We start from the raw sequence: 26,952 nt of genomic DNA on the forward strand, positions 1-26,952 counted from the left end.
CTTCCACAGGTAGGGTGTTTGTCCACGAATGGGCCCATCTCCGTTGGGGTGTGTTTGATGAATACAACAATGAGAAACCTTTCTATATAAATGGGCAAAATCAAATTAAAGTAACAAGGTTGGTACTTTTTCTCATGTTTAAAATTCATTGTTTATTTTTTTTACTCTAAAATGAAGTTGATAATGGCAGCTAAAACCTAACTGACAAGAAAGAGATCCTTTTATTTTTAAATTTTATTTCATTTTTGAAAAGTTGGTAAATACTTATGTGGTTCAGATATGAAAACAATATAAAAAGTTATACTCTAAGGTATCTTGTTACCACCACTGTCTTCACCCGGCTCCCTCTCATCCCCTCCAGTAACCATTTTTATTAGTTTCTGGTTTATTTTTTAGTATTTCTTTAAGCAAATCCAAATAAATATGAATATATATTTCTCTTCATTAATTTTTTAATTAAAAATAAGTGCTTAATGTTCCATTGTATGGATATACTATATCTTTTCAACCAGTCTCCAACTATTGTTGGACAAGTGGGTTGCTCCCAATTTTTTGTTGTTACCAACAGTACTGCAGGTCATAATGCCATATACATACATATATATATATATATATATATATATATATATATATATATATATATATATATTATTTCTCATGTATGCAGGCAGATCTATATGTCTGCTGAGTAGCTTCCAAGAATTACTGGGTCAAAATGTACCCTCTGCTGTAATTTTGGTAGATATTGACCAATTATCATTTGATCATCAATTGGAAGATATTCCTCTTTTGAAGGTTGTGCTGTTTTTCATTCCCTTTGGTAGAATTTGAGATTGCTCATTTAGGAAAGAATCCTTTTTAAATATCCTCATCCCATGTTCATTCTCTTCTGCTCTCTTGTCCAATGGCAATGAGCTCAAAGACACTGTGATTCAGGATACTATTGGTCATGCTGTCTCCTGGGCCTCTAAAAGTTCACGTCCATTTCCTGGTATCTTTTCCTTTGACCCTGTTTAGTTGGTTAAAGCCTTTGGTGATACAGAATTTCTTATGCAGCTCAAATGCTTTAAAACAAAGTGGAGTGTATTTCTAAATTAATGACCTTTCTTAACAGAATAGTTTTTAAAATGTTTTATGTGTAGCTTGTTGCAAGCTACAAGCCTTGCAACAAATTATTATATGAACCAAATGAAGAAGAAACAGAAGTATTTCTAAAATAGACCAATTTATCTTTCTATTTTCAGGTGTTCATCAGACATCACAGGCATTTTTGTGTGTGAAAAAGGCCCTTGCCCCCAAGAAAACTGTATTATTAGTAAACTTTTTAAAGAAGGATGTATGTTTATATACAATAGCACCCAAAATGCAACTGCATCGATAATGTTCATGCAAAGTTTATCTTCTGTAAGTATGGCCTTGGAATGAAAATCTCCTACAGCATTCATCTCTTCCCAAGATGGCCTGAAATGTTTAAAGTGTTTAAACAAAAAGACATTAAGATTCACTATGTTTTAGAGCTTGAGGGCCTTAGAGTTCATCTAGTTTTTATTTCACAGATAAAACAAAAAACACTGAGGCCCCAAAGATGTTTGCCAAAAAATATATTCCTTTAGAAAAGTGATTATTTGCTTTCTGGGGAAGGTGATTTAACAAGGGTACTCTGGAAACCTCAAAATAAGCTGCTCATATGGTGGTGCTTTCACAGGAAGGTGTATGAGTAAGAGTAATAAAACACACAATTATATTTCTCTCACTTGAAGTAGAAACGACTCTTATTTTGTTTCCTAGGTCTTTCCCTTGTTTTGCATAGTACAGAAATTAAAAAAGGACTCTCTCGCCCTCTCTCTCTGCCCCTCCTCCACTCATGTGCACTCTCTCTTTCAAAATAAGTAAATAAACATCTAAAAAAAAAGAAATTAAAAAGGAAAACCAGGTATTACCAAGTCAACTAACCCTTAGTTTTGCAGGTTTAGAAACCTACCTTGTCAGTATTCCGCACTGATAAGAGCCTAGTGTATGAATCCAGAACACTATTTTTAAATAATAATTTATTATTTATTATTAATAATTTATTATTGATAATTTATTATTATTAAATAATTTATTGTTTAAAAATAGTACTCTGTCATGGGGATCCAATCCTTGCATCCTCTAGCCAATTCATTCTCTCTCTAGAGGAAGCAGCATGAAACAGCCAAATTGTCCCCAGAAGCCTCTCTGAGAGAATGGAATCAGAAAGGAGGAAGACTGGTGGTACAGAGGTTTAATGGCATCAGCCTTCATGACTGGATATATCCATCCATCTTCACAAAGACCTGAAACTCACGTCTGTGTGTCATCTCCCTTCCATGGTACTGGGAGCACATGGGCACATGCCCCTGTGAAGTTTTCTGTTTCCACGGCTGACCAGTGTCCCTTAGATGGACACATTCTTTTCTTTAGAAAACTTTTTTTTTTCTTCAGTCTGGTTTTGGTCAAGGCTAGGAGTCCTTCTGTAACTTTAAGGTGATTTTTCACTTTTCTTGTCTGATCCATTATATTTTTAATTTATAGCCTTAATATCTGAACCCAACTTGATTCCATGTATTCATCCACAATGTTTGTGACTAGGCATTATCTTTGTGAACCTTTGAAAGACCTAATCATTACTATCCAATCCAAGAAGTTTCATAGTCATGAAATAAACAGAAAGGAGTTAAAAACAAAGAAATTATGACAGCAAAAATGGGTTCTACTCCTGTCTCCCCATGCTACTGAGAATATCTTTAAGCAATTATTAACCTTCTGAAACTTCACCTTCCTCTTCTATGAAAATAGAGATAGAACTGGAAAGTCTATTAGGTGTCTGCTAGTTCTAAGCTCCCATGTTTCTGTTAGCATGAAGTAGCTACTCTACAGGAATATAGCCACTGGGAGGAGGTGGTAACACATCATTTTGCAATGTGAAACATACCTTTAAAAGGGGTGACATATGTTCAGTATTATTAAATAGACCATATCTATATTTAAAAATGGGGAGAAAGACCAGGAAGTAAGTTTAAGTTGTTTTTTTTCCTCATCCTATTGTTACCGAGATCAATATTTGAACTAGATCGATTTATGTTGACTGATCAATAAATAAAGGTGCAGGTGGGTCATTAAATACAATTTCAAGGAATAGGCTGACCAAGACAATATCTTCTGGGGTGTTTTCTTTAACACGTTATCGTACTAAAAAAAGGCGGGAGATTGTTTTGTTTTCCTAAGACTGAGATATATATACACGGTCTGCTCTCTGTTATCCAAGTGCAAATAGATGATAATAGAGACTGATTGCAAGTACCACGAGGTGCCAGTGTTTCAAGCAAAGGATGCCAACGTTTATTTGTAAACTCAAAGTCATTCTTGAAGTAATAAAGGACTGCTATGGCACTTCTAATTTCTCATCTTTCAGCTCACCTTTCCTTTTACCTTTAGTTGCTTGAGAATGAGAAGTATGTCTAATATGGGAAGAGTCCCTTCATTTTCTGATAGGCATTGTTCTATTTATAGGTGGTTGAATTCTGTGATGCACGTACCCACAATCAAGAAGCTCCAAACCTACAGAACCAAATGTGCAGCCTCAGAAGTGCATGGGATGTAATCACAGACTCTGCTGACTTCAATCATAGCTTTCCCATGAATGGGACTGGGCTTCCACCTCCTCCTGTATTCTCCCTTATTCAGGCTGGTGACAAAGTGGTCTGTTTAGTGCTGGATGTGTCCAGTAAAATGGAAGAGGTAACATTTTGGTAATTAATGGCTGTAAACCATTCACCATTTTTTCTATCAGTTTTTAATTCTTTTTATTTCCAGAGGGTAAGGGCAGAGGAGGGGAGGCCAAAGGTTTGGAATCTTCATGCATTTCATCTTTTCTTAGGGACTAGAAGAACAAATTCACAATGTAGGCCAGAAATTGAGATAAAGCAGATAAATGAAAGCCACAGGTAATTCCTAGTCCTGAGTTTTGCTACTAATTGCAACTTTTTTCCAACCAAGACCTTTTTATAAAACTCTGACATGTAACAAAATTTCCTTTGGCCACATTTCACTCACTGGTACATATCCCTAGCGGAGGCAAGAGACTATGGGTTTGCAGAGAGTGTGCATATCCATTGTGTTTATGTTCCCCATGTCACCATGGATGGAAAACCATACCTCAGTCATGTAGTAATCGAGGAGCCTTGCAGAAATCCTCTTTTGAAAATCTCATAGCTCTCAGATAGTGGTTAAAATCTTAATCTCTGGAACCAGGCAGATGTGCTTTAATTCCTGGCTTCTTCACTTACTGTCTCTATAGTCAAGACCAAAATAACTTTCTTGAACTATTTTATCATCTGTAAAATAGGGATTACAATAGCTACTTTTAGTGTGGTGACAGGAGCAGCTGATACTGGTTTCTTAAAGTCAATAGTTAAATTTTTAGGAAATTTGCAAGCAGTAGTTAAATACAGCCATTATTAAAAATTAAACCATGTAGATTTATAATTAAATAAAATTGTTAACATATAATAAATGCTCAAAAGTCATCACTTCCTAAATATTCTTCTACTATTTTTTACTATTATCTATGCCCAGAGTCAGTAAACAACAGCTCATGGGCCAAATTTGGCTCACTACCTGTTTTTGCATAGCCCACAAGCTAAAAATGGATTTTACAATTTAAATGGTTTAGAAAAGGTCAAGAGAGTAATATTTCATGATATGTGAAAGTTACATGAAATTCAAATTTCAGTCTCCATAAAGTTTATTGGAACACAGCAACACTCATTTATTTATATCTTGTCTATGGCCACTTTAGTGCTAAAACAGCAGAATCGAGTGCTTGCAACAGAGAATATATGGCCCATCAAGCCTGAAATAACTTAACTTCTAGCCCTTTTCTGAAAATGTCTGCTGACCCCCAATCTGTGCTCTTAAGATTACTTCCGGTCACCTGTATCTGGTCAACATCTCTTCCCAATTCTGCTTTTAGTGACATCACATTGACAACTTGAAATCAACCATGGTGGGAGTAGTTAATCCCACAGAGATTTTCAGTTGCAACAGATCAGGGTGTCTCTCCCTCTTTTGCCAGAAAGCCAGTTTTTGAAAAACATTTACCAGCACACCACCATCTATTTCATAAAGTTGTTGAGGGGGAATAAGTGAAAAAATGAATATGAAGCTTTTGGTTCAAAAGTGGCAGTATTATTTAATCATAGAACTTGTCCTAAGGAAGAGTTTATCCTCTTATATTCTCTGGATCAGTAATCCTGGAAAATTTGCCTTTTTCAATTTGTCTCTGAAATATTAGGAACACCACTAATACCTTCAGCATCTGGATAATTTTGTAATCTTGCCCACCTACAGTTGACTAGGCCATGATCTTCTAAAGATGGTCTCGGGGTTATTTATATTGGCTAGCTACCTCTATTGAGCAAGAATAGGTAGAATGAAAGGGATAGTTGTACTTGAGAGAAGATGTGAAGTTAGTAGAAGGGAAATAAACCTAAAGTAACACACTCACAGCAAAGCAAACTCCCTTTCCTTTTCTTGCCAATATTGTCCTTGAACCACCATAGCCATTCTTTCATTAGGTGCCTGGACTGTGCTTGCTTGGTGGACACAGAGATGACAGAACATAGTCTCTACTTCACAATGCTCACAATCTAATGATGCTGGGGGAGCAGCAAGCTGAGCTTCAATGACCCCCTGTTCAGTGATGACTGTGGTCTCTTTCTCCAACTCAGACATCTCCCTTGATATCTGGACCTACATTCCGCATTGCTTCGGAAGCATCATTTCCCATTTGGAAAGGGAGCCAATGAACTCAAAGTGTGTAGAGTTTGAGATACCTGTGGGACATGAAATTTGTGATGCTTCTGAAGCAATGTGAAATGTAGATCCAGATATTAAGGGAGATGTCTAAGTTGGAGAAAGAGACCACAGTCCTCACTGAACGGGGGGTCATTGAAGCTCAGCTTGCTGCTCCCACAGCCTAGTGAACCTAGTGAACATCAGTAACATCACATGCCCAAACCTGGTCACTAATATTACTTTTCAACTGGTTAACACTCAGGTTTATCTCTACTGCCATGTATGTATCTCATACAATCCTATTTTAATAAGTAGGAAAAATATTATGTTTCCTCTTACCCAGACTGGATTTTAAAAGAAGCAGTTACAAATCTAGTTTAAACTGGTTTCATAGATCTCGAATTCTGAGTTGGAGAGAAATAGTGGGAATATGTGTTCTTAGAGAGCGGTAAATATGAACAGCTTGTTGGAGGTAGGGTTCTCAACCCCTCTGTCCTCCTTGACAAACATTTATTTTTGAGCCTACAATTAATAAAACAAGATTCCAGCATAGTGTCATTCTATAAAACTCAAAAAGTTACAATGTGACACTGCTAAATGATTGGCAGAGATATTTGCCAGGTTGCTGAGTCATATTTTTGTCTACCAACCAAAGGTTGTTATTTTTATTTTTTCCTTTTTGGGACACAGGCTGACAGACTCCTTCGACTGCAACAGGCAGCAGAATTTTACTTGATGCAGATTGTTGAAATTCATACCTTTGTGGGCATTGTCAGTTTCAACAGCAAAGGGGAGATCAGAGCCCAACTACGCCAAATTAACAGTGATGATGACCGAAAGCTGTTGGTTTCACATCTACCTTCGACTGTGTCAGCAGAAGCACAAACCAGCGTCTGCTCAGGGCTTAAGAAGGGATTTGAGGTACAGTTGGGTACGCAATGCCCAAATCACCATCACTTTCCTTTCCTTCATTTTATAGCTAAGGTTCCTTCTGATATGGGGCAATCTGTTACAGTGTGGTCATGACACTGATAGGCAAGTAACAATGGGTTATTTTTAAGGTCAGGAACCATGTCTTGTTTACCATTAAACCCCATGTGCCTAGCAAAGTACCTGGCACATATTAGCTGCTCAATAAATGCTAGTTGAAGGAATGAGTAAATAAATAAATACACTGGCCAAGGCTGGGGAACTTCAGCATCATCTGGACAATTTCTAACACTGACCCTCTGCATTCGGTGATTGGCCCAACTGTAGCCATTTTTATGCTTGGGTTTTCCAGTCAAAATCAGTAATGTCTGGCTTTTGCTTATAGTAATTCTAGACCCATCTAACTCTAATGTGTAGCCAAGGTTGAGAACCACTTCTCTAAGGCCTCTTATTGGTCTTTCACCGGATGTCAGAGGCAGAGATAACATACAAGAATGTGCCCCATTTCCTCTATCATGGACCCTCTTCTAAACTAGGGGCATATTGTGATGATTCAAAGAGAAAGAGTCTCTCTGTACAAGCAATCCAGCAATGGCATGTACAGTGACAAGTCCTTTGATGAGGTGAGTTGAGGACGGAATGGGGATGGGCTTGGAGTGCAGCAAGCCACAGAGGATCTCAAAGAGGCATATGCCTTGCTGATGGGAATTTGGAATTAGTGAATTCTTCCATTCAATGGCAACTTGAATTACATTTCCTTCCAAATGACTGATACTCTACGTTCAGGTGGTTGAAAAACTGAATGGAAAAGCCCATGGCTCTGTGATGATATTAGTGACCAGTGGAGGTGATGAGCACATTGGCAATTGCTTACTTACTGTGCTCAGCAGTGGTTCAACCATTCATTCCATTGCCCTGGGCTCATCTGCGGTCGAAAACCTGGAGGAATTATCACATCATACAGGTAAATATATTTGTAAACACTTATGTTTTAGAGCATTTCCTTTTAAATTGAATATTCAAAGCCTTTTAACTTGAATACTCCCACCCATAAAGCTCATATTATGACAATAGAATGTGTGGCTTAATTGGAAAAAGACAAATAGAAACAGCTATCTTAAGGAAAACAACACAAAAATCATTGCTAAAATCTGCCAAAATTTTGTTGACCTTTAAAGATTTTCCTTAGAAGGTGCCAATCATATACATCCAATGAAAATATAATTTTTATAATTTTTTGTTAAACTAATCTGAGCATGTATAATCACAGAGCTAAAAATATATTTAAGATTAAACGCACTAACTTTCATGATAAGGACACATACCAAATTGTAAGATCCATATTTTTTTTTTGTTCTAAATGAGGCATGGAATAATTTTATCTTATAGTCCTTATAGCCAATAAAAATGAGTATTGCTGACTTACAAATTAAAAGTCAGGTTTTTATTGAATTATTTTTGAAAACAATGTTTTCAGAATGTAAGCATAAGTGTAAACGTATAGCACTGCAGATAGCAATGAACCTAGAGTGTCTAGGAATCACCTTCATTATAAGACTATTCAAACAATATTCATTGAGTTTCTATCAAGTACCAGACAGAGGTGTAGATCTTGACATTACAGCCGTGAACAGAACACACAAAACTACTCACCTCTGCTGCTCACCATGTGGCTGGCAGGATGCCATGCAATGCCAGCCAAGTGCTACACCTCCTTCCCCAAAACTAAGCCTCTCACATGGGAAAGGTTGTTGCAAAAAACCTCACATATTATTTTTTGTTTTATTTTACACATTTTAATGGTTAACATCCCAATCATGTATTTCAGGAGGTGTAAAGTTCTTTGTTCCAGATAAATCAAACTCCAATAGCATGATTGATGCTTTCAGTAGAATCCCCTCTGGAACCGGAGACATTTTTCAACAACGTATTCAGGTCAGAATTTCCTCAATGGGGCTGGGGGACAGGGAGAAGGAAGCAAGGAAAACAAATGAACTGTGTTAACTCACTCATTAACCTTATTGGAATATGTAACAATTCTTGCACAGAAGGCTTTTAAAAGAGCTTCTTGGTGTCACCAGAGCCAGGATTCATTGTTACCTGATGCCTGTTTTTCTCAACCCTAGTAGTAATTTCCTGAAAATTGCTACCTTGGCCTTTTAAAGTCTGTAAGCAGAACTTGCTCCTTCCTAGTAGCTCAAAATGGGGATGGGGTGGGGTTGGGGGGGGGTGTAGAGGTAAGACCAAGATGACAAATAAGAAACTGTTTCTTAGGTTTAGTTCTATAATAACTTTCCATCAATCAAAATCCATTTTACTTTTTTTTTTTTTGCTTTTTTAAAAACTTCTTTGAAGCTCCTCCCTTGTGTTAAAAACATCAACTATTTCATTAAATTCTAAACAAATTTAAATATTTCTTCGACTACTGCAATTTACTTGACTTTGCTCACAAAGGCTTCCTCTAATCAAGCCATTTAAAAGGGCCAAGTTTTTTCTAAGTACTTTAAAGATATTTTGAACATAACTGAGGGTTTGAACAAAATTGCATCTGCTGTTTCCTCACAGATGGTAAGTTAACCTGCCAAGTTAATGACTTGATGTGAGCAATGAAGTCAGTTAAATTATTCTTAGAAAATATTTAACATGAAGATTATATGTACACAGCAAAGACAATAGCCACAATTTTATCATTAGAAGTGAAAAAAAGGGGAATCATAAATGAGAACATGTATTTATAAATTAGATTACATTTGGCTCTTCTGAATAATCTTCCTACCCTGTGACTTCTTCTTTAATGCTATGAAATAAAAACAAGCGTTTAAAAATGTTTTCAAAAATTTAACAAAATATTATTCATATGGCTGAAATTTGCCTTATGTTCTCAAACGTGGCCACCTCTCCCCAGCGTATGTCATTAGCCCCACTAGATTATGGACAGAAACTATATCCCCTTCAGCAGCTCAGGCCCAGGGCACAGAATGTGCCCCAGTAGTCAGCAGTCTACAAATACTTATAAGATGGATTTGAACAAATAATCCACAGTGTCTTTGCTGTCATCCACCAGTGAATTTTTTATGCTTTCTGAGTTTGAGCAATATTGCAGAGCATTACTTAGTGTATTTATTTAATAAATAAAAATGTCCAAAGTTATTTTTACGCTTGTGTGTGTTGTGGATACACAGTGATTCAACGTAGGGTCTCTTGGTGTCTGCTGGCCTGGGCTCTATTCCCGTGTCACCTCCTTGTATGTGACACTGCACATGTTACTTCTCTAAGGCTCTGTCTCATCTCTGAAATGTGGCTAACAGCAGTAGTCACCTTAAAGCATTTTCAAAAGGATTAAGTGAAGTAATATATGTAAAGCATTTAGCTCAGTGCCATCACTTGTATGTACTCTGTAAGTGTTGCATGTGTGCACCTACATGCGCGCGCACACACACACACACACACACACACGTGTTCACGTGGCTTATTGCAGATGGCTAAATAATTCTTCTAATGTACCCAAGCTCCCTGAAACTCAGCGTTTTATTTCTTATTAAAATATATAAAAGTATCTGGAGAGATAATATATAAATTAAACCACTGAAGCACGTTCACAAACAAAAAATTTTTAAAGCCTGTTAATTGCTGATCTGAAGCTAATGTTGACTTGGATAACAGACAGTCTGGGAACAGCTAAAATCAATTGGTAAAAAAAAATGAAGAGACATTTGTATTAACTATGACAATATTTTATATCTTCCGTACTTCTATAATATGCAATATTTTGCACTGGCGAGGTATTTTGTGAAAAGTGATTTATATAAATACAGTACCTGTCAGAATTTAGTAATTTTTATTTTTGCCAATGTATTTTTGTTTGTCCTGGAAGTAAAGAAAAAGATGGGATGTTTATGCCTACCACTAGAAACTTTCATGTATATTTGTATTCTCTTGAACAGCTTGAAAGTACGGGTGAAAATGTTAAACCTCACCATCAACTGAAAAACACAGTGACTGTGGATAACAGTGTGGGCAATGACACTACCTTTCTTGTCACATGGCAGACCAGTGGTCCCCCTGAAATTGCATTAGTTGATCCTAATGGAAGAAAATACTACACAAGTGATTTTATCACTAACCCAGCTCTGCGGACTGCTCGCCTCTGCATTCCTGGAACTGCTGAGGTAGATGCTGTGAGCTTTGTTCATAATGACAACATTTGGTCAAGCACATGACTTTCAACTGAATCACATAATTAATTAAATGCATTATGTAAAGAAATGCTATTCTGATACATCACAATTTTACTTTATACAAAGGCATTTTGTGAATGTTAAAAATTTAAGAGAAAAAGGGGTGCCTGGGTGGCTCAGTCGGTTAAGCGTCCAACTTCAGTTCAGGTCATGATCTTATGGTTTGTGAGTTTGAGCCCCGCATCGGGCTCTGTGCTGACAGCTCAGAGCCTGGAGCCTATTCTGTGTCTCCCCCTCTCTGCCCCTCCCCTTCTTGCACTCTGTCTCTCTCTCTCTCTCAAAAATAAATAAACAAAAATTTTTTTTTTTAATTTAAGAGAAAAAAACAAGGTTTGTTCAAAACTTTAAATAATGGAGGGGCACCTGGGTGGCTCAGTCAATTAAGCGTCTGACTTTGGCTGAGGTCCCTGAGTTCACAGACTCGGGTTTGGCTCAGGTTTGATCTCACTGTCTGTGAGTTTAAGCCCTGCATCGGGCTCAGTGCTGACAGCTCAGAGCCTGGAGCCTGCTTCAGATTCTGTGTCTCCCTCTTTCTCTGCCCCTCCCCCACTCGTGCTCACCCTCTCTGTCTCTCTCTCTCTCTCCCTTTTTCTCTCTCTCAAAGATGAATAAACATTAAAATTTTTTAAAAATTTAAATAATGGATACCAAAGTCTTCTCTCTTCAACAGTAGATATTAATATGTATGCAGTATAAATAATTTCTTTTTGCTTACTTTCTTCTTTATAAAGTTCACATAGACATAGTTATCTATAGGCTTGGGGAAAAATCTAGCTAGAATTTATAATATGAATATATGCAATACATACATTTTTGAATATCTGCTGTGTGATGGATCTTGTTCTAGGTGCTTTACAATAAAACACCATGATAGGAATAAGAACAGGGTACTCAGAGCATCCAGGAGGGATGCACAGACTTCTGGGGAAGGTAACGGCCTCCTGGAAGTAAAAACATCAAAACGGAAATATGGAGAATAAAGGGGCCAGAGGTGTCAACGACATTCTGGGCAGAGGAAAGAGCACATAGAAAGGCTCAGAAAAAATAATTCTATTTTATTATAATTAAATTATAATTAAAGAGTTATAATTCTATAACTCTTCATAGAAGAGTAGGTCAACATGGATGAACTATACAGCAGCATGTAGGGTGGAGATTTAGGGGCAGGAAAGAGAGGAAGTGATGAGGCTAAACACATAAACAGAAGCTATGTCAGCAAGGGCTCTGTATGCCAGGAAAGGCAAGAAGAACCTAAACCCTAAAGGTAAAGGGAACCACTAAAGGGTCCAAGTAGGCTGGGGATTGCTCAGGCCCACTCTTGCACTGCCTGAGTGCAGTCCTTAGCATCCTTGGCCCTTCCTGCTCCCAGGTCACTGTGGAAACCTGTGCTGTGGCTTCCCTGCCTCTGGGTTTCACCTCTACCCCGGTGATTGTTCTGAAGCATACATCTGACCAAACCTTGTCTCCTGTTCAAAACTCATTGGTGGTCTCAGGATAAAATCCATGTGGTTACTATTACATATCAGGCCATTGACATTCTGACTGTTGCCCAAGCTTATTTCTTAACCCTCTTGCCAAACATCCTCTGCTCTGCTCCTCCTTACTTTTCTCCCGACTCATCGCGTTCTTTTTACATCATATTCTTTGTACAAGGGCCAAGAACACTTTACCTACTTTTTGCTCCCTTTGCCTGACCTCTTAGGGGCCCTGTAGCAAAACACATATTACACCCAAAGAGAAGTTTTTGATACAGAGATCTGTGCTAGATGTCTATTACTAATGTTATGATTACAAAAAAAAAAAATTATTGCGAATCATGACTTCACAAGAAAATGGCCACGCACATGAATTCCAGTGAAGAAGGCTGGGTAGGGTGTGGTGATACCTTAACTTTCCACACTGAGTCACAAGTTAACCCCTTGCTTTCTCTCTTTTCCCTCAAGCTCTACTTCATTACTCCTGTTATGTCCAGGGTTTAATAAGATGTAACAGCAAGAATGAGGAAAAAGAAAACATTCATGTATAATCTCATCCAAAGAATAAATTTCTTAGCAATGGTATTTAGAATTTCTTAGAATGGTATTTAGCAATATTTCTATAAATTAACACAGACGTTGTAGGATCCTGACTTATTAAAAATATTGCTCTTTTTCTTGGTCTCTAATAGTGTATGTGGGTTTTGTTGCTTAAGATTTCTGTATATTGGGGGTGGGGGTTGAGGGACATGGAGGGAAGGAAGGATGCTATCGCTTTTTAAATCCAGGCGTTCACATAAATCATAATTGTTTACTTAATTTGCTGTAATTTTCTCAATTGTAGAAAAGGAATAAAAACATTGAAATTTCTTTTGGGTGAAGGGGCTCAAATTAATATTTGCAAAATACTTCAGGCTGGACACTCATCATTATCTTCTAAAAGTATGAATCAAAATGTGTCCTCCCAACAAATAAGTTCATGGTAACATTCCCTGAAGAGTTACCTAACGATAAAAGTGGGTTGTGCTGTGAAAGCCATGTAAATGGTGAATTGTAATACCCTCACCAATATCATTTTTCCTACATTTGTTTGTAATTCCTTTAAAAAATGCAACATCAACAAAACAAGGAGTAAAACCCTAGAAGCTTAGGCTCATGCTTTAAAACTGAGGGATGTTTTATTTTTTTTTTTTTCTTCACACTTGACAAAACAAAAAAGCTTTGTTTTGCAGCCTGGGCTCTGGACCTACACACTGAACAATACCCACCATTCTCTTCAAGCCTTGAAGGTGACGGTGACCTCTCGCGCCTCCAGCTCAGCCATGCCCCCTGCCACTGTGGAAGTCTTTGTGGAAAGAGACAGCCCCCAGTTTCCCCACCCTGTGATGATTTACGCAAATGTAAGAAAGGGGATTTATCCCATTCTTAATGCCACTGTAACGGCTACAATTGAGCCAGAGACTGCAGATCCTGTTGTGCTGAAACTTTTTGACGATGGAGCAGGTAACAGGCAATGTCTTGTCATTTTTCGTGTTCTCAAGAGGTGTTGTGCCAGGGTGCTGCAGTATCGATCTTAAGCTTATCTGTAAAATTCCTTCAATTATTTTTCCCATCCAATCTTTTAAATTTTTTTAATGTTTATTTACTTTTGAGAGAGAGAGAGGGAGAGAGACAAAGTGTGAGAGAGGGTGAGGGGCAGAGAGAAAGAGACACAGGATCTGAAGCAGGCTGACGGCACAGAGCACGACATGGGGCTCGAACCCACAAACCACGAGATCATGACCTGAGCTAAAGTTGGATGCTTAACCGACTGAGCCAGCCAGGCGCCCCTCATCCAATCTTTTGAGGGTCTCAAGTCCTCAGAGAATCACTGACATACTGAGTAGCTGCAGGTCACATCTGCACAAGGAAAGAGAATGTGAACTTGGGAAGAGTCCTCTTGAGGGTCCTTGGTGTGGCTGTGGGGTGAGCAAAAGGGTGGGAGGAAGTAGCTTGACACCTAGGTCTTGGCTTTTGGTTGGCCAGTGACACTGGTAACACAATGAGGTCACACAGAACAGGCTTATACGTCCTTGTGGCAATTCCCGTATTCCTCTAAGATTCACCAGCTGTATTAGTCACTGAAATAATAGGATCAGAAAATTAAAATAACAAATGAAAACCCACGAAGTGAGATGCAGTAGTAGTCTCCTCAGACCCAGCTATAAAGAGAAAATTGGAAATTGGAACTTGTGACCCAGGAGATAACCCTAGACTATTCTTTAGCCAAATAGCAGGGTTGATAGGAGGGCAGAGCCAGTGTGTTTGCATGTGCGATTTGCTCATGAGACCACCAGGCCAGCAAGCGTAGTGGAATCACACCACAGATTCTCCTACCAACCACTGGGAAAACAAAGTAAAAGAAAACAAAACCCGACTTCAAGCACTCATTCTGCACATGGCGTTCAGAGCCTCATCATCATACATCACAGACCGCACAGCATCAGGCCAGGAAAGAGCAGCACCTGGACTCTTTTTGACTTTTAAAAACAAACTCCTTTGTTGTTTTATCTTTCCTGTTCTGTTCTTTCCCTAAAGAATAAGAATTTTCCTCAGAATGAGAATTTACCTCGAAGTCTATGTTGACAGCTCCAAGTGTTTGATCTACTAATAAAACCATACTCCTGCTCTCCGGTGTTTCAAAGATACATTCTTTTTCAAGAATCTTAGGTTTGGCAACACATTAGCATCCTGCCATGGCAAACTTGTATGACATTTATGAAACAAAAGTTCCTTTGAAAGATTTCAATTCAAGCCTATCTCAGAGGGACACCAGAGAAGTCCTCTCATTTTGCCTGTTGGAATGGATCCAAATGAGCTTCTCATGCTCTGATTGCTTATCCATGGCCACACCTTTTAGCTTTTGTATATAGTCCAAAAATGCACTTTGCAGAACACTTCTCCTTTGCTTCAGTCTGTGGGCTGGCCTGGAGAATAGTTCCTGTACTCTTTGGAAAGATCACCTACGTCAGCTCAACAACTTTTGTATTTATTCCCTGGAACCATTTCATTTATTTGTTGTCTACATTTATGCTCTAATGAAAGAAACAATGGAGAGTATTTCTTAGGCATTTTAGGTAAATTTAGGTTTTTTTTTTAAACCCAATACTTAAAACACACGTACATAGCTAACACTTCTTTTTATAATGGAAGCAGTATTTACCTGCTTCCAAATTAATGAACAATAATAAAAATGTATACTGATGAAATTCTTTACAATTTAAAATGTACTTTCTCATGAATACTCTGAAATACTCAACACAACAGCCCTGTGAGATGAGTTGTCCCTGTTTTACAGATGAGAAAATTGAGGCTCAGAGAGGTTGTTTCATAGCTACTGAGTGGCAGATCCAGACCTCAAAATCAAGTCCCATGACACCTGAGCTAGTGTTCTTTCCCATTTCTTTCTGACTCAGGGATTAAGGGAGGTGGGGGTGGTAACTGTGGCAGAAAGATTTTCCTTTATCATTTCTTAACAAAGGTAGACCTGATTCCTCAGTAAACCACTAAATACCAAGATTTCATTTCTTCCCAATAGACAAAAAAAATTTCCAGGATGCCTGAGTGGCTCAGTCAGTTGAATGTCCAACTCCTGATTTTGGCTCAGGTCATGATACCATGGTCATTGGATCAAGCCCCGCATAGGGCTCCACACTACACATGGAGACTGCTTTAAGATTCTCTCTCTCTCTCTCTCTCTCTCTCTCTCTCTCTCCATCTGCCCCTCTGCTCCACTTGTGCTCCCTCTCCCTCTCTCTCTAAAATAAAAAGAAAATTTTCTAAACCTACTATGATAATAAGTTGCTTAGCACTTTGTATTTTAATTAAATATACTCCTACTTTTCTCATGCTAAGGAGCAGCCCTGCCTCCACAGTGGGGATTCAGGAACACTGCAGGGGTGATACAGGGCTAGGGTCCAAAGTGGAGTATGTGGTATGAACTGACTCTAGGATAGGACAAGCCATTTGCCCAGGGTGGTCATCTGCACGTGAAGAGTGAATGTGTTTTGCACTTGGGCTGAGCTCTGCCGTCCACTGCTACCCTGTAGTCTAACTCTCCCAGGCTTCCTGCCTCCCCTATTCAGTCACGGACTTGGTTTGGACATGAACTGCTCTCTAAGGATCAGCGTAAAAGGAAAGAAACCTAGCACTGGCCAAGCTTTCAGAATGCCTCCTAAAGCAAAGCACAGTGGACAGAAACAAAGCCTGTCAACCTCCAAGTCAGCAAGCCCCTTAGAATCTAGAACAGTTCCATGTACCCTGTAATGAGAAAATTAAATAATTTCACACAACTTAATCAACTACCAGAATTTTTTTCCCCAATGAGGGCTGCAGGATGTTCATAAACCCCTTGCAATTTTATGAAATGTGTATATGAGCATCTCTATTTATTTCCTAGGAACAGAATAGCTTTTATCTCAAAAGGGTCTCTCTCATAAACAAAAAGAATATGCTTGGTTTCCATGAAAAACTAGTATTATTTATAACGATAAGGAGAGCTCTAAAGTTGATAATTAAATGTTTTATTAGCACTGAAATAGGGTCCATTCACCTTTAGAGAATAATTTTTCAGAGGTTTAGGAATCACAGGGAGAAATTAAGGAGCCACTGGATTTTAATATTAAAAGTAACTAGAACCACGACAGTATAAGCTAAAATGGGAAGAACCAGGGGAGTAAAGCCTATTTTTTATTTTAAAGCATATTTATTTTAATTAAATATTAGTAATCAACTATGATGACAGTGTTGACATTGAGCTTTTTTTTTTATATATATGCAGGTGCTGATATTATAAAAAATGATGGAATTTACTCGAGGTACTTTTTCTCCTTTGCTGTAAATGGTAGCTACAGCTTGAAAGTGCATGTCAGTTACTCCTCCAACAAAAGTGGCCTAGCCCACTCTGTTCCCGGGAATCGTGCTATGTACGTACCAGGTTACATAGCAAATGGTAAGAATCATCAGCACTGGTGTTTGAATAAACCTCGTTTAATGTATACATCTCTGGTGTGTGTGTGTGTGTGTGTGTGTGTGTGTGTGTGTGTATTAGAGAGAGAGAGAGGGGAGTGACGGAAAGAGAGAGTTGGAATTTCAAAACTCTTTATGCGTCCGTCAATGCATAATTTGTTGGCCATCTCTTCACTTCTCAGTGATTCTTGATAGTGGATAACAGGAAGGCAATAGATAATTCCTACAGATATTTTTATGTCTTCATTGCAGCCATTAGTTTGGCCTCTTTCTTGTGGCTGTTTCACCAGAATTACTAACAGATAGAGATTTATTGTGTTTTATCTCAGTTACAGCTCCTGTATCTCCTTTATAGAGGTTTCAGGAAAAAAAAAAAAAGGCAAAAGTTATTAGCAGTTGAAAGAAAAAAAAAAATGGCCCAGACGATCCACACCAAAAATGAATTCCTGAATAAATATGGATTTGGATGTTACAGACAACTGAGTTATTCCTGAAAATGTCCTGTCTTCCTTCAAGATAAAATCACCAAATAAGTAAAAGATACACATCCTTTCTTAACACCATTATTATAGTTCCTGAAGGGAAGCAGTGGTTAAAGTATAACAGACAAACAAAAATATGCTATAATCATCTTAAACAATCTCAGAAAACATTTTTAAACATTCTTATTTCCAAAACTGCAGAATCTTTTTGCTTAATTTTAATGTATTTTATCAGCAATAATTAATCATTTGGACACATGATTCTATATTTTTGTTCTTTAAGTAGAAAATAATCAAGGTGCTCCAGTGAATTTGCATCTCCTGATAATTTTAGTGATGTCTAAAATATAATTTACTCTCTCATATATTTATTTTGGGTTACTTTGAAACCAATGTAAATCAAATTGCAAGGTAACGTGGTTTTACTTCATAGATATGATTTCATATGTAGCTATAATACCTTACTTGTAAATAAATATTCCCTCTTTCATTTATACACTGAACATTTTTGAAGGCTTACTAGGTGACAGGAACTAGGAACTTGGGAGAACAAGTAGAATAAGGCCACATTCCTACTGAGGAGCTTGAAGGCTACTGTCTGGTCTGCTATCTTTCTGAAACCTGTGAGTTTAAAGGATACACACACATATTAGCATCTAGTGTATAGAGATTAGAAAAGTAATATACAACTGTGCTTCTATCTGTGTATCTTGGAGATGCCCTTAGCAGCATAGAAAGAAAAAGGTAGGTTTCCCTAAGCATTCCTACCAAACATAACATTTATCACATCACTTTTAGATGATCACCTGGAGCACACACCTCGTGTGTGGTGTGGGAGCTGCTCACGCCGCCTGGGTGGCTCAGTTGGTTAAACATCTGACTCTTAATTTCTGCTCAGGTCATGATCTCACGGTTCGTGAGTTCGAGCCCTGCATTGGGCTCCGTGTTGATGCCGTGTGGAGCCTGCTTCTAATTCCCTCTCTCTCCCTCTCTCTCTCTGCCCCTTCAGCCCCCTCTGTCCCTCAAAGTAAATAAATAAACTTAAAAAAAGGGAGCTGCTCTATTTTCACACCACTAAATCTCCAGACACAGTAATGTCTGCATCCTTCTTCTCCTCTCCAAAGACCAGTGTCTCTGCTGGCTTCTGCTCTGGATCCCATCTAGCCTGCCCATCCAGAGGCCTTGTGAGCTCACTTTTGCACGGTCCCACTCTTCTGGCCCCTCTGAACCACATTCAAGCATGATTTATTACATCTATTTTAACTGGTCTCCCTTCAGATTCTGTCTACCTCCCTGTCATCTACATCCTTGACATTAGTCTAATTCTGCCATCTGCACTTTCTCACCTTTAATTTACCACTTTCTATTCATCGCAGTCTGACTTCCACCCAAATCACTCCACTGGAAGTGCTCTGGCCCCAGCCACCAACGGCCGCACTGCTGTTAAAGCCAACGAACGCATTTCAGTCCTCATTTTATCTGACCTTAGCAGTGTCTGCCACAGCTGACTGATTTCTCCTTCGTCATATACTGGTTTCTATGATCACCTCTTATTCTCTGGAATTTTTTTGTTGGGCTCCTTTCCCAGTTCCTCCTTTTCTACCAAGCCTCTAACTGTTGGCAATTTTCAGAGCTCAGGCCTAACCTTCTTACCCTATCACCTGTAGCCACACTGCCTGGGTTTGGAACCTCGCTCCTTCATTTACTAGCTTTGTGATTTGGGGCAAGTTACTTAGTTTCTGTGTACTTCTGTTTCATCATCTTGAAAAAGAGGGGTAATAATTGTACCCTCCTTGTAGTGGTGATAGGAAAATTTAATAGTCGATCCACACAAGGTACTTAAATAAGTACTTGGCACGTAGTGAGCCAGGCAGTCAATAAATGCTATTTAACACTATAGTTGACATTTTTATTAGGTAACTTCATTAATCCATATGGCTTTAATAATATCTATATGCCTATATCTTCCAAATTCACAAGTTCAAAATTATTAAATCTAGATAAAACCTCTTTTTTGAGCTTAAAATACATATCTAACTGGCTCCTTGTCATCTTTAATTAGATGTTTTAGAGGAATCACAAACCTTGTAACTTACATGTTTAATCTCCTTCTCTTTAGCCTGCTTTTCCTCTGAAGTTGCATATTTTAGAAACCTGGGAGCTGTTTCTTTTTCTTTTTCTTTTTTCCACCAACTTCCTTTCCTGTACGACTCCATATTCAAATCCAGCACCAGCTTTTATTGATTTATCTCCTAATTACATCTCAAACTGCCTACTTCTGCCCTCCTCCCCACTGCTGTCACCCAGCCCAACCTGCCATCCTCCCCGTCTGGACTATTGTAGTGGCTATCTAAAGGGCCCGCTGATTGTTGCATTAGAACCCATTCTCCAATGAAGGCAGCTAGAGTAACCTGTTCGAGAGTAAATGTGACCATGTCACTGCCTTGCTTCCCCATAGTTAAACTCTAAAATCATTACAGTGGCCTGCCTACGTGAGCTTCTCTCTCCTGTCTTATCTCAAACTATTCTCCTCCTTGCTTTAATTTTTTCTTATTTGCAAAGTTCTTTAGTACCTCAGAGTTTTACACAACCTGTTCCCTTTGCCTAAGATATTATTACCTCTGCTCTTTGCCTGACTGACTCCTACTCACCCTTTATGATACTTTTAAATGTTACTTCCTTGATAACACTATAAATTACATACCTGTGTTATTTTTCTTCACAGCACCCTGCCTTTTTTCCTTCCTACATTTATCACAAGTTATAAACATGGTTGTATTAGTATGACTATAAATTCTGTTTTATAGTCTTGAGATACTGTTTTGTCTGTGATTACTGGCACAGCATATACCCTCAATATACTTATTTAGTGAATGGAAGGATGGGTGGATGGATGGATGGATGGATGGATGAATGAATGAATGAATGAATTATAGAATAAATAAACTCAGTTATTCTAAAGATGTATTAAAGAAAAAAAAGGTTTTAAAATGTCTCTCAATAATCTCTCAAAACCAAGCTATTCAGGAGATTCTAATTTGTTGTTTTGGCCATTCTTTTCATGGTCACAGGTAACATTCAGATGAATGCCCCAAGAAAATCAGTGGGCAGGCATGAGGAGGAGCAAAAGTGGGGCTTTAGCCGAGTAAGTTCAGGGGGCTCCTTTTCCGTGCTAGGAGTTCCGGCTGACCCCCATCCTGACGTGTTTCCACCATGCAAAATTATTGACCTGGAAGCTGTAAAAGTGGAAGAGGAGGTGACTTTATCATGGACAGCACCTGGAGAAGACTATGATCAGGGCCAGGGTAGGCTTCTTGGTTTCACTATCTGTTTCTCTACGAGGTAGAATTTCTAATAACTATGCCAGGGGTTAGTTGGGTAAAAATGCTTTGGGGGCTTAGAGCTGACAGAACTGCAGAGAGTTGTTATGAAAAGCTCTGAGTTGTTCATAAGGCATTACATGGAACGAGAGTCTAGGGACAAGAGCTTGTCAGCTCCCCAGAATTGAGAAGGCTCTGGTAAACTAACTGACACTCATCATCTAGAACTCTTGATTGGAAACATAAATACCATATGCAAGAGTAGTCTAGTCAACAGAAATGGGTCCTGCTTTACAGAGCATGGACTTCCAAATACTGGAGTTATTTAGTTTTCTGAAGATTAGATAGTGAATAATGAATTCGAAGATTTACAAGTCAAGGTTAGGGGAATAATTCCCATAAGTTATGCAAAACTTGGTGCATTTTCTGCCCCCATTTCTGAACCTCACTTTCATCAGGGAAACTAGAACCAGGTCCCTTATTTGGCCTTTCCTAGCCTTGTTTGGATGGACATTGATGAACTTCTTTCTTAACTTTCCTTTTTCTAAGGCCTACGCCAGCCTTCAGGCTTCCATCATCATTCCTTGACCCTCATAGCAACTCAACATAATAACTTTTCTGCAAGAATCGCCTTTCTAAACATCTTTGCCATCACCAAAACACGGTTATCATTGATTACACATTAAATGGTTTATTTCCTGTTGCCTCTGATTGAGATTCCTATAGGAACCAACATTCTCTATTGAAAGGTTTTTGTCATTATCAGTCAATAACAGTAAACACCTTGGGCCTTTGCCAGTCTTGCTTCAACTTGGGCCATTGTTTTTTGGCTTAAAATTTTCTGTCCATTTACTACATTCACCAGAAAGCATCTCAATTACAAATAATTTTGTGCTACTGAGGAACATCAATATTGTAGCTTTGTCTTCTAATTCTTTTATCAAACTCTGTCTCTTCTTGCCAGAGGAGAAGGAAGTAAAATATATTCTGAATTAAGAATTCACTTAATTTAAAGATTGGAGATATGAAATGATTGAAACTCTGGGATGGATATGCCCCTTGTATAAAGGAAAAAGCTGTAACTCACATCTCAGGAAAAAAATTCTTCCTTCTGTGGCTTTAAGTCTAGCTGTTTGATCTTTGGCAAGTTGCTTAACCTCTATTGGCCTCAGTTTCCTTATATGGAAAATAGGACTACAAATATTTATTTCATAAGTTATCATAAAGAATAAATGAAGTGACACATAAAAATCAGAAAGGGAAGAGAAAGTATGCCAAGTTTCCTGGGATCCTCGTTTGCATTGCTGTTGTCTTCTGTAGCCATAAACACTCCCATCTGTATTTAAAGGTAAGAGTGGTGCCTGCCACCTAGTGTTCTCACTCTTTCCTCACTGCCTCAGAAATGCAGTGTGCTACATGAGGCAAAAGCTCAAATTCCCATCCCTACTGGGAACTGTTCTTTCGGTGCCCCAGGAGTTTCAACTACACCACTAAATTAAAAGAGTAGAGAGAGGGGTGCCTGGGTGGCTCAGTCGGTTGAGCATCCCACTTTGGCTCAGGTCATGGTCTTGCAGTTCATGAGTTCAAGCCTTGCATTGAGCTCTGTGATATCTCAGAGCCTGAAGCCTGCTTCAGATTCTGTGTGTATCTCTCTCTGCCTGTCCCCTACTTGTGCTCTATCTCTCTCTCAAAAATAAATTTTAAAAAACATTTAAACATTTTTTTAAAAGAATGGAAAGAAAGTGTGTGGTATTGGTGGTTATTAATGGCTTGGAAAGAAGAAATACAACCATATGGGGTGTTAGAATTGGTATCACAAAGGGCATTAATCAAGGGAATAGAGAGATCTCCACATAACCTCACTGATGAGAGGGATGACTGAAGCAGATCTGGCTCATTATGATGTCAAAACCATAAACCACAAAAGATATGTTGGGAGATGGCTGGATGTGTATTAAGTTGCTGAAATCACTCAGTCATAACGGATTCGGTGGCTCAGCAATGGCAAAATTGACCAGTTAGTACTGAATAGACCAACTGGCAAGTAGATTCCTATTTAATTCATAAACATGTGCTTTTATTGACTCCCCCCCACCAAATTATTGTCTGGAAAGGCGTTGTCTTCACGTCTATGACCAGAGTTAGAAATAATGGGGGTATGTCTCTGGTTAACAATGATAAAAAATGTGACTATTCTTAAAAACGTTGTTAGCAGTAAAGGAATATCTAATATATGCACAAGCATATCAGTGTATATCCAGGTGCCCATTCTTCACCATACACAATGTCCTAAAAACGATGACCAATTACATGTTATAAATAAAACATTAGCAGATCACCATTATGTCTGGGAATGTATACAGGCTAGGCATTATGGAAACGGGTTACTTCCTTGGGTTTTCATTATAAGTCTGGGGTAAAATACTTGTTAAAATTCAGCACCAAGCATGTGACGTATCTTTGCTATAAAGTTAATTTCTTTTGTATATCTTTCCAGAAATTGAAGTGAAAATATATTTACTAAGTAACTATTAATACTCAGCACAGTGCTAAACATTATATAAACATAATTTAAGATGGTCATTGCACTCCCAAGAATTTATAATCTTATATTAAGGGGAAAAAATAGTCAAAAACACAGTTTAACACCATGCCATCTGTACGGTTTGGAGAGGCCAGGTTCTTATCCCAGGAGCCTGGGCAGAGCCTTTGGACAACAAAAAAAGCACCAATCTTGTGCCTACTTCCCTGCACTATATTCCCTACATGCCTAACAGCCTGACCTGCACACTCTTCCTCAGACATCTTTTCATCATGTTCTTATATAACCATTGTTGAACACATTATCTTTAAAAATTGTTAAAAATGTGCTGTTTCTGAGGAAGCTGCAGTGACAGCAACTGTTCTTCCCATTATACCCTCCCCTAACCCTCAGTTATGCTTCTGAGCTGGAAGAACACTTAGTAGAAGAAACCTAAAACAATCCTTAGGGGATAGCTTGGATGTCAAATGAAGAGAGGTAGTAGGAATTGTTCTCACTAGTGAAGAGAGAGCTCCCTAAAGATGGGACCAAGTCTTCAACTTCCTCTGTCCTCAGTGTAAGCCCAGAGCTTTCCATACTAAGAATTTATTGGTAAAGGTGCTAATGAAGATGTAAGCCTCAGTAACTGGAAAAGAACAATTACTGGGAAATAAGAAATAGGAAGGAGTGTAGTCTAGTGGGAGGCTGCGTAGCATAGTGTTAAGGTACTGGGTTCTAGAATCAGACACAGCATGTTTTACCTGTGTAACCTGAGACAAGTTACTTAATTTCTCTCACTTTCTGATTTTTAATCTGCAAAAGTAGATAGTAAGAATAGCTACCTCAGAGCATTGCTGAGAATTGAATGAGGTAAAACACAAAGAGGGATTAAAATAGTGCCTTGTCCATATTAATTGCTTAGGAAATACCAGCTTTTGTAACATTTTGGAGACAGAAGGGACATTAAAGACAAGCTAATCTGACCTTCTTGTTTCAAACGTAAGGGAATGAACGTGAGAGTTTAAGTGTCTTGCCCAAGGCCATAGAACTACTTTCATTGGCTAAAATATACTGTTAAAGCAGAGTTAGAGATGAAACCCAGAGAGATACATACCTAAGAGGTCAAAGATGCAGAAGTGGCCTGATTTCTCTTTCTCACAGCGACAGGGGCAACACAACTACCGTAAACAGAAGGAGCCTCTCCATGAATGTATGGGCTGAGTTTGTTTTCAGTCTTTGCAGTTTCACAGCTGTCCTGCATAAAGTTTAGTAGGTGCTCATGGTAGAAAGTGCATGGGATTTGGAGTTAGAAGAAAGAATTTGGTTCCAGCGATACAACTTTCTAACTGTTGACCGTGTCACATTTAACCTCCGATTCCCCATCTTTTTATTTTAAATTTCACAGAGGGGGGCTGTACATGTGGACAATCTTTGTAAATGCTAAGGCTTATGAAATATTACTTGTTTCATTATCCAGGAGAAGACTCTGGGAGAACCTCGTGGAGAGCTTTCTCCATAGAGAACCACAGACATAGGAACAATGGATATGTTCCACTGTGACTGTGGAGTAGATGGTCAGCCTCGCTTCTTATCCATGTCTGTCCACCTGTATTTGAACTGCAGCAGGGAGCAACTCAGCTCCAGTGCTCCAACTCAGCTCCCAGAGGGAATTGGCTGATTGATAAATTTGAATATAGAGGCTATTTTGTTTTTACAACCTTCTCTAAGGGTGCTTTCCTTTAATTACTATCCAGGAAATAGAAATAGTCTCATTATTAAAAAGTAGTATAGATTTGGAAACTGTTCAAAACACAGCCATCAGAAAATTTTCATTTTTTAATTGAAACTTGGAATGTCCTATGGTTTTCATTCCTTAGAACAAAATCTTTGTTTGGAGCTGATTTGTCCATTGTTAAATGTATTTTTAGCCATTTCAGATAAGAATTATGATCTTATTAGAGTGTTAGTACTATAGGTGGTTTCCTTTTTTGCATCTAGTGATTCTTTGTTATTAATTTTATTTTTGAATTGGTAATACATTCACGTGGGTTGAAAATCAAAACAGCACAGCAATGTGAATGTAACACGTAAAAATGTACTGACCTGTACACATAAAAAATGGTTAAGATGATAAATTTTATGTTATGTGTATCTTACTCCAGTTTGAAAACTCAAAATAATATAAGGAACATCAAAACAATTAAATTTCTGCCCTCAGCTACTCCAAATTTGGCTGTTCTATAACATGCAGTTTTCTTAACTTAGCACAGTTTGCCTTGAATTAATGTTTACCATTTCACATATAATGTGAGAATCTTTCAAAAATATAATTCCGTGTACCCTCCCGTCCTCTTTTGCGGTCTTGCTGGCATTTATCGTATGTCTACATTTTTATAAAGCCCAAAATGCATTGCTATGGTTTTTGTTATAAACAATCACTTGTACTTTTAAGAAATTTTAAAGAGAGAAATTGACCCTTTTTAGTCACCCAGATTGTCAGCATTTCTAGTCGTCTTCCTTGCTGTAGGTCTGAATTTTTATCTAGCATCATTTCCCTTATTGCTCAGGTCTTTGAGTGAAATTCTCTCAGGACTCATTTATATGAAAATGTGTTTATTTCACCTTAATTTTTTAAAGTACATTTTCACTAGATATAGGATTCTTGGGCAATAGATTTTTCTTTCAGTACTTAAATAGGTCATTTCATTGTCTTGTTTTCAATTTTTTTCTTATGAGAAGGCAACTATCATTCTTACTATTATGTTCCTAAGTGTAAAGTGTCTTTTTTCCCTTTGACTATTTTAAATTATTTTTATCTTTGGTGTTGAATAGACTGACCATGATGTGTCTCAGTGTGTTTTCCCATATATATTCTTTTTGGGGATTGCTGAGTTTCTCGGATCTGTGGAATATTCTTTCTGAGCAGATTTAGAATATTTTCAGCTATTATATTTTCAAAAAAATTTTGTTCTATTCTTTTTCTTCTTTCTTTCTTGGATAATATTAACATAACATAACATAACATAACATAACATAACATAACATAACATAACAATACCGACACTAAATGGATAGGACAGTGGGTCACAAAGATCATTGAGATTATGTTTGGTTTTTCTCTTTTTTTCCTGAGTGCTACAGTTTGATTTCTAAGCACTTGTC

The 26,952-nt window shown here is 38.1% G+C and overlaps 1 protein-coding gene across 10 annotated transcripts in view; it reads left to right on the forward strand.

The window, feature by feature from the left end:
- Positions 1-26,952, forward strand: part of CLCA2 (chloride channel accessory 2) — a 44,113-nt gene that overhangs the window by 14,762 nt on the left and 2,399 nt on the right. For 9 of the 10 annotated variants that reach the window (XM_042997722.1, XM_042997725.1, XM_042997723.1 and 6 more), the window contains 10 exons: positions 10-118; positions 1,245-1,404; positions 3,532-3,759; positions 6,508-6,738; positions 7,534-7,711; positions 8,576-8,682; positions 10,692-10,916; positions 13,693-13,963; positions 17,280-17,450; positions 21,021-21,254. In XM_042997722.1, the coding sequence (XP_042853656.1) occupies positions 10-118; positions 1,245-1,404; positions 3,532-3,759; positions 6,508-6,738; positions 7,534-7,711; positions 8,576-8,682; positions 10,692-10,916; positions 13,693-13,963; positions 17,280-17,450; positions 21,021-21,254 (1,914 nt within the window). The remainder of the gene's footprint in view (positions 1-9; positions 119-1,244; positions 1,405-3,531; positions 3,760-6,507; positions 6,739-7,533; positions 7,712-8,575; positions 8,683-10,691; positions 10,917-13,692; positions 13,964-17,279; positions 17,451-21,020; positions 21,255-26,952) is intronic. The other variant, XM_042997726.1, reaches the window with a different exon arrangement.

The sequence above is a fragment of the Panthera tigris genome, chromosome C1 (assembly GCF_018350195.1).
Source record: "Panthera tigris isolate Pti1 chromosome C1, P.tigris_Pti1_mat1.1, whole genome shotgun sequence".
NCBI classification, from domain to species: Eukaryota; Metazoa; Chordata; class Mammalia; order Carnivora; family Felidae; genus Panthera; species Panthera tigris.